At 48.8% G+C, this 12119-nt stretch overlaps 1 protein-coding gene across 6 annotated transcripts in view; it reads left to right on the top strand.

Moving 5' to 3' along the window:
* SPTBN1 (spectrin beta, non-erythrocytic 1) overlaps positions 1 to 12119 on the top strand; it is a 210742-nt gene that overhangs the window by 166002 nt on the left and 32621 nt on the right. For all 6 annotated transcript variants that reach the window (XM_042246161.1, XM_015094381.3, XM_042246160.2 and 3 more), the window contains 7 exons: positions 984 to 1142; positions 1765 to 2067; positions 4023 to 4176; positions 4798 to 5668; positions 5763 to 5900; positions 6686 to 7442; positions 8253 to 8455. In XM_042246161.1, the coding sequence (XP_042102095.1) occupies positions 984 to 1142; positions 1765 to 2067; positions 4023 to 4176; positions 4798 to 5668; positions 5763 to 5900; positions 6686 to 7442; positions 8253 to 8455 (2585 nt within the window). The remainder of the gene's footprint in view (positions 1 to 983; positions 1143 to 1764; positions 2068 to 4022; positions 4177 to 4797; positions 5669 to 5762; positions 5901 to 6685; positions 7443 to 8252; positions 8456 to 12119) is intronic.

Below are 12119 nucleotides of genomic sequence, written 5' to 3'. Positions count from 1 at the left end.
CTGTGGGCCCCAGCCTCCTGTAGGTTTTCTGGTGCTCTCAGTGGGTCTTGATTGCTGAGAGATCTTGGAAGACCCCTTCCTGGCCTGTCGAGTTACTGAGTGACAGTTGTTGCTCAGATAGTGCTCAGGATCAGTGGAGTGCTTGTGGTGATTTGGGGGACTTGACTGGAGGTTTGGGGGGATGTTAGATTTTATCAAACCAGGTTTAGCCTGTTTACCTTGCTACTCAGATCCACAGTCCGTTTACCTCTCATCTGTCCCAGGCTGCTGGCTCAGCCATCTTTCAATTGCAGACAGGAGAATTCAAAACCTTATGTATCTGGAACCCCTAGAGGTTAGGGCTTAGGATTTTGACTCCTTCTGTCAAGGAAGTTGTCAAAAAAATTGTTTCTATACCTGTTATGTCTCCAAGTATTTCATTTCATTATTTCTAAGTAGCAACTTGAAAAAAATGTAGAACCGTGATCAGTTGTACACATTTCGATCTCTTTTAAGAGGACTTTGTTAAATAATGTGAAATAAAATATTTCACAGGAATGAATTTAATTGGTGAGGATTTGGGAAAAAATACTCAGATCTATGAATTGAAAATAAGTGGCTCAGAGTGCAGAGAATGAAAGATTAATAATATGATTTCTTAGAAGTCGTTTATCTTTTTTATATGCTGAGAGCTATTGAAGATACTTTGCTTCCTCTCAATGAAAGTTAAGAGATTTGTAACTTACGTTACATTGTTTCATATCTTCACTGTTTTGTTTTCCAGATGTAACACAGGATCTTTAAATTTAGATAGGGGAGAGTATTCCCATGGGGCTCAACTGAGAGAAAATGATTTTTTTTCCCCAAGGCTAAGAGTCCCTGAGGGTGGGAATGGGATTTCCCTCCTAAGTTCTTAGGTCTTTTTGAGAAGCACTGGCTGTTAACTGCAGCCTAGGAATGGCTCCTTGAATATAGCCGGAAACCATTCTCTTTCATTTCCACAGGCCTGGGAAAGACTGGAAAAAGCAGAACATGAGCGAGAACTGGCCCTGCGAAACGAGCTCATAAGACAGGAGAAACTGGAACAGCTCGCCCGCAGATTCGACCGCAAGGCAGCTATGAGAGAGACCTGGCTGAGTGAGAACCAGCGTCTGGTGTCCCAGGTCTGCTCCGGAACTGTGTCCCTCAGAGCCTAGGCCATGCCCAGGGCCTTCGGACAGCTGTTGTCCACATCCAGCACCCCATCTCATCCACTTCCCGTGGAGAGGATGTTGATGATTTCCAATACAGTTTCTCTTCTACTATTTATCTAACTTTTCATAGATCTGGAAGTAGCTCAAACAAAGTTTGTTGAGAGCTAATGAGTGTGTGTGAACCGTTCATATTTATATAGTTTTTAAAATTTCCCCTTTCTCCCAGCCTTTGGCCTTCAAGGCAGCTAGACTGGCCTTGAAGTAAATAAGTGGCTCCTTTTCTTCTTGGCTTAACTTAAGCCATCACCTGCTCCAGTCTCGTAGGTCAGATGCTGCATACATGCCTCGCACCTCTGTAAAGTAAGTTGTCACTGGTTTGCTCTGGGCCCATGAGCAGTTCTGCGGGCCTCAGGGAAGGCAGAGGCCCGTGGGGTCAGCACTCTGGAGTCAGTGTTTGATTTTTGGGACTCCGCCCCCACCCCCCAAAATTAATGGGCGTGCTCTGGACTCCACTTCCGTTTTCTGTTTCTTTGTTCCACACTGGATGGCTTTTGAATTTTGTGTTTGTTCTTTCTGTTCCCTTTTGTCTTAGGACAACTTTGGATTTGACCTTCCTGCCGTTGAGGCCGCCACGAAAAAGCATGAGGCCATTGAGACTGACATCGCTGCATACGAGGAGCGTGTGCAGGCTGTGGTGGCTGTGGCCAGGGAACTGGAGGCAGAGAACTACCACGACATCAAGCGCATCACAGCACGGAAGGACAATGTCATCCGGCTCTGGGAGTACCTGCTGGAGCTGCTCAGGGCCCGGAGACAGCGCCTCGAGATGAACCTGGGGCTGCAGAAGATATTCCAGGAAATGCTGTACATCATGGACTGGATGGATGAAATGAAGGTAAAAGACATGCCTGCCTACAGGCTGGAGCTCACTCAGTCAGGCCTCTCTCTCTTCTGGGCCCCGCCCACTAACCCCCAACACACAGTAATGCCCCGGTCTAGTCGCCCATGTACAGCCAGAGAAGGGCCATGTCACTCATGGGAAGGCTGTTGGCTCACACGTTAAATGAGCTGTGAAGTGAGAAGTTGTAACAGGACCAGTTCCATAGTTGAAAGTCTGCTGCTGTGACTCAGATCTAATTTAGAGAGATTCCATGGTAGGCGATCAGTAATTGTGATTTTCTGTGGTTTTAATTCTTTAGCATTGAGCCAGATCTCTGCCTCATTGGTCTATGTATGAGTGGCTCTGCTTTGGGGAAGGGCCCAGGCAGGTGGTGTAGAAGAGCAGGAGGCAGCGTGGACAGAGTGCAGCCCTGCCACCAGGCAGCCAGAGTCCAGATTGTGAGTGCCACAGCTTCCCTGCCTTCCTTTGCAAGTGGAGGATGTGCTTACCATTTCCCTTGTGCGGTTACAGAAAGAATTAAGTGCAGGACATGTGTATGTATCATAGGACGGGGGCTGGAGGGGCTGCCAGTGCTCCCCTTCCATTACTAGCAGCTCTGAGCATGGAGTTCCCAGCTCCCCCTTGACCCAGGAGGAGCCCTGCCTGTCCTATCCTCTGATGCAGGCCCCTGATAAGAGCTCACTCATGCCCAGCCATCTCCTCCAGCTGGGAGGCGTTCAGCCCCGTAGCCAGGGCAGAGTAGGGCAGTTTTCAGGCAGGACCATGAAGCCTCCTTTATCTCCCACACTGTGTTCGTTTCTAAGCTTGACCTGCGAGGATTTCCTTCCTAGGATGTAAGCCCTTGTCTTGTGCTTACCTCTTGAACTGTTCCTGCCAGGGGGAGCAAGGTCACTTCATACCATTAGTTTTTCCCTTTTATGGTCCCAGATTTGTGATGTTCTCATATCCATATATGTTCTCATTAATCTTAACTGCCTAAAATAGAAATGTTCATAAAATCTAGCAGAGAGGTGCTTTGTACTTTAGAATTCATCCTCCACTTTGTAACTCAGATTGGGCCAGAGACCTCCTCCTAAGTAAGGGTGAAGTAGAAATTCCATCTGGAGAGGATGTCTGATGAGACCACCCTTCTCCCCAAATTGGGGTGATGGAAGAAATGAATGTTAGCCGGTTCAAACTTAAACCTGAGGCATTGCTTAGGGCGTTGTCCTAAGGGTGATAGTCACCTGAGCTGACCCTGTTTTCCTTATTTGATTAAAGATGTGGTCTGTAGTTAGCTTCCTTGGTGGCTCAGATGGTAAAGCGTCTGGCTGCAATGTGGGAAGCCCGGGTTCGATCCCTGGGTCAGGAAGATCCCCTGGAGAAGGAAATGGTAACCCACTCCAATACTCTTGCCTGGAAAATTCTGTGGATGGAGGAGCCTGGTAGGCTACAGTCCATGGGGTCTGTAAGCTTTTCCACCTGACGCCTTTTCCCATTGACTGTAAGTACAGAGGTATACCAGTGAGCTCTCAGACAAGGTGAGCATCCAGTTAAGGAGTCAGCAGCTTCGAGGAGATGTCTTTAAACTGTGATATGAAGCAGCTGTCACCTTAATTGTCTTTTCTTGAATAGTTGTTACTGCACCAGTTTCTTCTTGGAGGCCCGGTTTATTTCATACTGATGCCCCATCCCTTCCTTTTTTTATTTTTTTTTTTCCTATTCTATACTTTTTAGTGTAGGCTTGGCTTCTTATTCAGCATAGATGATCATTAGTTTATTAAGTCTCTCCTGCTGCTTTTGGGTTTGTTTGTTCTGATTTTCTTGCCATCATCTTCCTCTAAAGATACAGGGAGGGTGGCTGGAGGGACGATACAGCTTGGCTGCTGGCTCCCATCCTGTCCACAGATTATGAGACGCTGAAGTCCAGGTTTTATCACAGTTGTCTTCTCTGTGCCTCTTGTGTTCAGGTGCTGTTATTGTCTCAAGACTATGGCAAACACTTGCTCGGCGTGGAAGACCTGTTACAGAAGCACGCCCTGGTTGAAGCAGACATTGGCATCCAGGCAGAGCGGGTGAGAGGTGTCAACGCTTCTGCCCAGAAGTTCGCAACCGACGGGGAAGGTAAGGATGGACCGACCCTGACGGTACCTCCTCATCACCAGAGGCCCGTCTCTAGAGACTTGGATGAGCTGTGTGTGGTAGTGCAGCCTTGAAAGGTACCAGCCATTTGTGGGTTCCCAGTGGGCCATGTTGGGGATTTAACAAGATGCTGTAGGGTGGCCTTCTGAACATTTTTAACTTCTTGTTACTTTTCTGAAATGGACCTATCTTTTCCTTCAGTACCCAAGTGCTACTTGCTTATGTTGGGCAGTGAACTTTGCCAGACTACACTCTGCACACCCACTGCTTGGCATGGCTCTCTTCGCTTTCATACTTGGTCGTGCAGATATTTGTTCTAAGTTTGTTTGGAAAGGTTTGGTTTTGTGCAGGTTCAGAAACATTTAAATGCAGCTACCTTCTTGTTTATAGTTTACCTCATTTTTTGGTTCCTAAGTGACCGAAAAGAAAATAATACTTAGGGAAAAAAAAACATTGCTCCTCCCTCCTCCTAGACGGTGACCCTGCACTTTGCATGAATGGGGGACCTAGGAAGGAGAACAGGGGTGTAACTGACTGCCTATCTGTGCATGGGAGCCCATGCTTCCGCTGTCACACCCATGTGCCCGCCTTGATGTTACACAGGTTACAAGCCCTGCGACCCCCAGGTAATCCGAGACCGAGTGGCCCACATGGAGTTCTGTTACCAAGAGCTTTGCCAGCTGGCGGCTGAGCGCCGGGCCCGCCTGGAAGAGTCCCGTCGCCTCTGGAAGTTCTTCTGGGAGATGGCAGAGGAGGAGGGCTGGATCCGAGAGAAGGAGAAGATCCTGTCCTCCGATGACTATGGCAAGGACCTCACAAGTGTCATGCGCCTGCTCAGCAAGCACCGGGCATTCGAGGATGAGATGAGCGGCCGCAGTGGCCACTTCGAGCAAGCCATCAAGGAGGGCGAAGACATGATCGCCGAGGAGCACTTCGGGTCAGAGAAGATCCGGGAGCGGATTGCGTACATCCGCGAGCAGTGGGCCCACCTGGAGGAGCTCTCGGCCATCCGCAAGAAGCGCCTGGAGGAGGCCTCACTGCTGCACCAGTTCCAGGCGGATGCTGACGACATCGACGCCTGGATGCTGGACATCCTCAAGATCGTCTCCAGCAACGACGTGGGCCACGACGAGTACTCCACCCAGTCCCTGGTCAAGAAGCACAAGGACGTGGCGGAGGAGATCGCCAACTACCGGCCCACCATCGACTCGCTGCACGAGCAAGCCAGTGCCCTGCCCCAGGAGCACGCTGAGTCCCCCGACGTGCGGGGCCGGCTGGCGGGCATTGAGGAGCGCTACAAGGAGGTGGCCGAGCTGACGCGGCTGCGGAAGCAGGCGCTGCAGGACACTCTGGCCCTGTACAAGATGTTCAGCGAGGCCGATGCCTGTGAACTCTGGATTGACGAGAAGGAGCAGTGGCTCAACAACATGCAGATCCCAGAGAAGCTGGAAGACCTGGAGGTCATCCAGCACAGGTGAGCTGCTGCTGTGAGGTCCCCCACCCACCCTCCCACCCTGTGCAGCTTCAGTGACCAAGCAGGTGACCGCTCTGTCAAATTGCCTTTGCAGATTCGAGAGCCTCGAACCAGAGATGAACAACCAGGCGTCCCGGGTGGCAGTGGTGAACCAGATTGCTCGGCAGCTGATGCATAGCGGCCACCCAAGTGAGAAGGAGATCAAAGCCCAGCAGGACAAGCTCAACACAAGGTGAGCGTGAGGCCAGTGGCAGCAGGCTGGCTCCCTGTGCTCAGCCAGGAGGGTTGGGGTTGCCCCCCGAGCCTCATGGTCAGGGATTTCCTGCATGGGGTCACTGACACTGTGGCGCCATTGTCGTGGCATCAGCATTTGTCCTTTGACATACTCTGGTTTTCTGAGAAGTGTCTCTGAAGGCAACATGGTTCAGGGCACCCCTCCCCCATGTGGGAAGCGAGAGCCTGCGTGAGACCCATGCCCAGCATAGTGGGTCATGGCATCAAGGTGGCACTTCTGCTGTCCCTTTTAAAGTGATTTCTGGAACAGGGTTTTAGCATGTTTGAGATGTAATTGGTGGATGAAAGTCCTAATTATCAAGGTAGGCTTTTGTCCTGGTCTTATCTTTCTATTGAATAAATACATTTGAGTGGGTCTTGGTGGCAGCTGAAGCCTTGGGGTATGGGACATGTTTAGTAGGTGCAGCTTGGAGGTAAGAGGTGCATTGTAGTCAGGAGTTAAGTGACTTTGGGGGACAGATGTCTTGTCATTGCTCACCTTTCCGCTCTTTTAAGTTCCTTTCCTTGTCAGGCTTCTTACAGATTAGAGTGTGTCCCTGAGCTTTTGCGATGGTGGTACTTGGTGTCCACATACTGAGGGAGGTGGTTTTCCAAACAGCACATAGTCAGAGCAGAGGTGGCAGGAGAATGGCAGCTCTGACCATGACTGTGAATTTCATTGTCCAGCCACCGCCTTTTGTCCTGTCTCTCACACTGCCTTCTCTGCCACCCTGGCATCCACAGGTGGAGCCAGTTCAGGGAGCTGGTGGACCGGAAGAAGGACGCGCTCCTCTCCGCCCTGAGCATCCAAAACTACCACCTCGAGTGCAACGAAACCAAGTCATGGATCCGGGAGAAGACCAAAGTCATCGAATCCACCCAGGACCTGGGCAACGACCTGGCGGGTGTCATGGCCCTGCAGCGCAAGCTGACCGGCATGGAGCGGGACCTCGTGGCCATCGAGGCGAAACTGAGTGACCTGCAGAAGGAGGCCGAGAAGCTGGAGTCCGAGCACCCCGACCAGGCCCAGGCTATCCTGTCTCGGCTGGCCGAGATCAGTGACGTGTGGGAGGAGATGAAGACCACGCTGAAGAACCGTGAGGCCTCCCTGGGAGAGGCCAGCAAGCTGCAGCAGTTCCTGCGGGACCTGGACGACTTCCAGTCTTGGCTCTCCAGGACACAGACTGCCATTGCCTCGGAGGACATGCCTAACACCCTGACCGAGGCCGAGAAGCTCCTCACGCAGCACGAGAACATCAAAAACGAGATTGACAACTACGAGGAGGACTACCAGAAGATGAGGGACATGGGCGAGATGGTCACCCAGGGCCAGACAGATGCCCAGTACATGTTCCTGCGGCAGCGGCTGCAGGCCCTGGACACAGGCTGGAACGAGCTCCACAAGATGTGGGAGAACAGGCAGAGCCTCCTCTCCCAGTCCCACGCCCACCAGCAGTTCCTGCGGGACACCAAGCAGGCCGAAGCCTTCCTGAACAACCAGGTAACGTCCCCCACCGCTTGGCGTCCTCCCCATCAGGCTGGGCCTCGGCTGCCTGTGGGCTGCCGGTTTACACCCACTTGTGTGAAGTCAGAAGAGCAATGGACAAACACTCTTTTTCCCTGACTTCTAAGGCACTGAAACCCGTCACAATGAAGGGGATAGAACTGAAGATTCCCATGGAGGCTGCCTTGCCTTGCAAAGTATCGTTCCACCACAATAATGGTCTAGGACCTCTTAATGTCTCATAGTATGTTATCATAGTAGTTCATTACATTGGCAACATTCTGAGATGTATTAATCCAATCGAAAAGTATTTGGGGGGAACTTTTTTTTTTCTGAATGGTTCTGTCTTTCTTGCTCTTAGAAAGGTCAGGGTCTTGATCAAGTGACACAATGCAGAAATTAGAGAAAGAGCTAAGGATGGTCACCAGCAGCAGAGTTGATAATGTCTCTTGAAAGATTAGGTTTGAAGAATCTGTTGCTATCACCTTATGGGCACATCTGTGGATCCTTGTGGCTGATGCACAAGCCTTCATTTACTTCCCTCACTTGCTTGGGAGGAAAAATGAGAGCATTTAACCACTTACAGGAATCTAATAGTCACTTTCGGCATCTCATTGGGATATTTTCCCTCCTCCCAACTTTTTATATTATCTGACTCCCTAGATAATTTTAGCTAAGTGTGACAAAGCAATTGTTGCAAAGTGTGGAAATAGGGAAGACTGGTTTTTTTTTTTTTTTTTCATATTCAGAAGGCAAGTTGTATCTCATGATTTTTCATCTTGCTGTGATTTTCCCTTTTTAATTAAGGAGTATGTTTTGGCCCATACTGAAATGCCCACCACCTTGGAAGGAGCTGAAGCAGCTATTAAAAAACAAGAGGATTTCATGACCACCATGGATGCCAATGAGGAGAAGATCAACGCGGTTGTGGAAACAGGCCGGAGGCTGGTGAGCGATGGGAACATCAACTCGGATCGCATCCAGGAGAAGGTGGACTCCATCGATGACAGGTGCGGAGTCCTGAGGCCCTTAAGGAAGTCTTGCACCCTGGGGCTCTCAAGCAACTGTATCATTGGCCAACATCTTTGGGGCTGTGGGTTTAAATTCCAAAGTGGGCAGGATACGGGCTTCTAGTAAAATTTAATCTACAAAAGAAAGCCTGAAAAGCCAAGCTAATCCCTGATCAAAGACTTACAGCGCTGAAGTGCTGAGTAGCAGTGGGGTATAAGCCTGCCCTGTAAGAGGTGACACACAGCACGACACAGAGCACATCACCCAGTGGGACCCTGAGAGCCAGATGCTTCCCCATCCAGCCAAACCCACGTTCACCGTCACCCAAGCAAGACTCCTCTGAGGTCCCAGGAGGGGTAGGGAAGAAGGGCAGGGTTTGCTTGTCTGAGTACCTGGCAGAGCCAAAAAGGGAGCATCACTAGGCCTTTACTAGAAGGCCTAAGGATACTGCTGTATTGACATCTCGTTTATGAGAAAAGACCTTTTCCTCTTCAGCCAAGCTCTCTCCACCATTAGATGCTGCTGTTTTGTTTTTGTTTTCAGTTCCAAGAGATTTTTCTTCCTGCCCACATTCTGTGTCAGACCCTGTCTCCTAACAGTCACTCTGCCTTGGTTATTACTAAAGCAGGAGGTCTAGTGGATCTGGTTTGGACACACAGCCTGGCCTGGTTCTGGCCTGTTCTGAGCTGGCCACTTCTCTCCAGGGATGGCCTATCTGAGTCAGTCACCAGTTTCTGTTACAGCTGATCTCCTCTGGTCCCAACCTGGGCCAGATTTACAGGCTCACTGTGAGATGATGTCATCAAGAAACGAGCTCTTTTTCAAGGCTCCTCTGACCTTCCAGTGCAGTGAGGAGGAAGACCTGCCAATGGGGAGCAGTTCCTTACCGTGTCCGAGAGGGTGTCCTGGGACCCTGGGCCATGCAGACGTGCCACGATCTGCAGTGGAGAGGGGACCGACTCGTTGCCCATAAAAGATCGCGCTCCTGGCTTTAGCCAGTCTGTCCCGTGCACTGATTCAGATCCTAAACCATATGCTCTAAGGATGGTACTGTGGGAATAGGATATAAGGCAGATTATAATTTTGTATCTGTTGCTTTTAAAACAGCTACAAAAAAAAAAAGATCTCTCCACCTTCAAATGAGTATGAGAAACAAGGATTGAGCAAGACAGTTTTAACAAGGAGAAAAAGAATTTCCTTTTCTCCCGGTGTTAAATCTCACTATTTTGTAAACATGATATCCCACGTTCCTCCACGTTAGGTGCACACAGCTGGTTTCCTGAAGATGGGCTGGGCCACTGGGGACACTTGTGTTTAGGCGGGCGTGCAGCTGCCTGGCCGCTTCCTCAGTGTGTTGATCTCCCCCCACCCCACCCCCATGCCGCAGCTGCAAGGGCTTGTTGGAAGCAGGTGATGCTGTCAAGACTGGAGGCTCCTGGATATAGAGAACATTTTAGCAGCTCTTTGTTGGAGCTTAAGCTTCCTTTTGTCCTTGACTCAGAGCCTGGGCACCTGGGGTTCCAAGGCCTCCTGGGGATTTCTGTTGTTAAAAGCAGTGGGAAGACGATCCTCTACTATCCTTAAGCTTAACAGAGAGAGAAGGGGGTGGGGCTTTCTGGTGATCTACCCTCAGAAGGATTACATTTTCTAACTTTCCTCAGCATATGTTCCCTGAATTCTGGTTTCACTTTAATATCCCCAGAGACCTCAAAATCTGAAACTTGACCCCAGAGGATACTGGTCTGTTATAAAAATATACAAATCTGAGTTCCAGGTGGTGTCGGAGCACGAGCTAAGTAAATATCTAAACCTTTGGGATCTGATCCCCATCCAGAAACATTCTGACGCTCCCATGAAGCTATTTTTGTAGAATGCGAAATCATTATAACGTGCTTACATTCCGGAAATCTTGTCGATTACCGCTGAGTTCGTTGAAATGAAAAAGTGCTAGAACAAAGACACTGACTTAACAGATGTGGATAGGGTTTGAGTGGCCTTTATAGTGCCTTTGACGTGGTGGAAAGGAGCCTGCAGTCCAAGCCTGCTCAAGGCGAGTAGGAACAGGTGAGCTTCCTGGCTCAGAGGAAAATTCCAGCCACAGTGCAGTCCTGGGAGAAAAGGAAATCTGTCCATTTTCATAAAGCCAGACCCTATCTCACATGGGAACAAAACTTTAAAATTACCAGCATGCTTTACTCATTTACCTATGGTTCTTCACTTTTCATAAGAACCAGAGTTGAACCTAGTATCTGCCTCTTGTGATGAGGAGCTTTTGAGTCTCATTATAGGGGTAGGAGGTGAGGGATGGAAAGAAAGCAAGAAATTTAACCTCATCCCAAACAGCATGCTAAAGAGTAAGAGAAATGGCCCAAGTTCTGGAAGGTCCTTCCCTTTAATTAAATCCATGATCCAACCTTGAAGGACTTCCCTGAGTTTCACTTCCCATGAACACCAGGGTGGAGAAAAATTGTCCAGGCAGAAATCTGTTGGGCACATGTGAATCTTCATTTTATAAGAGATACGTTCAAGATTCCTTCTGGTGGTATTTCTGTCTATGTTGACTTTTCTTAGTGTCTGAGGTTATTTTTAGCTGTTACTTCAGTGAGCTTCAAGGTTGCATGACCTGTTTTAACTGTCTGTGTCTCTGATTACTCCTTGCCATGACAGCATTTTCGTGTGATGCTTGGGAAAGAAATGAGATCTTTTCTTCAAGGCCTTTTAACTCGAAGCAGGACTCTTGCATTTTGTGACTTAACTCCAACTCAGATTACCTTCCTCTGGAAGATTTGCTTTATTTTTCTTAAACCCCCGTACAAACAGTGACTGGAACTTGAGGGTTGGGAACTTGAAGGACTTTGCTTGACATTCCTTCCCCACCCACATTTTTTGGATGACTAATTCCTTTAATCTGAAATCACAATCTTTAAAAAAAATTTTTTTTAAGTTTTCATCTTTGAGAAAGGATCGCAATAAAGTAAAGGGACTTAGGCCTTTTAAAATTATTACTGTAAAAGTCACAGTGTTATAAATGTGGCATAGAGGGTGGAAACTACTACCTTTTAATCTCACCCTTAGCGCATGCCACTTTGGTTTCTGCTTTCTAATCTGTGCCTTGGAATTTTTTTATCATTAATTAATGCATTAACTTTTTTAAATTTAGCATTATATAAGAAGTACTTTTCTATTGTTGCACTTTGTTTAAGTGGTATGAACATATTAAGACCCCTTTGTCTGAAGCTACAGAATCCCTTTCAACTAAAAACAAACAGTAAACTGTTATCTTATGTGTTGAGCAATTCCCTGACAGTGTTCTTTCCATTCGCATCGTCCCTGTGATCTGGGAGCTGGAGAAGCAGTGAGTGATTCCCTTTGGTCTACAGGCAGATGGTGGCCTCAGTGCTAGCAGTGTCCCTTGCCACTACTCCCTGCAGACCTGTGTGACACGCGGGTCATTACGATCTTCTTGCACTCAAAGAAGGTATTTTAAAAGCCAGCCTGTAGCAGGTGCTGCCTGAGCTGTCCTTTTTTGGCATCATGGAGAATCAGAGGTCATGTTCTTCCTCATCCTGGCCGTGGGGGTTAGTGAGGTTGGTCAAGAGATCTTGCCCAGACACTGCAGCAAGAAGGGACTTGGCAGGAAAACCCAAACCTTCCCATTTGCAC

This window comes from Ovis aries, chromosome 3 (genome assembly GCF_016772045.2).
Source record: "Ovis aries strain OAR_USU_Benz2616 breed Rambouillet chromosome 3, ARS-UI_Ramb_v3.0, whole genome shotgun sequence".
In the NCBI taxonomy this organism is placed as follows: Eukaryota; Metazoa; Chordata; class Mammalia; order Artiodactyla; family Bovidae; genus Ovis; species Ovis aries.
The sequence above is the reverse complement of the archived record's forward strand: the minus strand, read 5'-3'. Positions and strand labels throughout refer to the sequence as shown.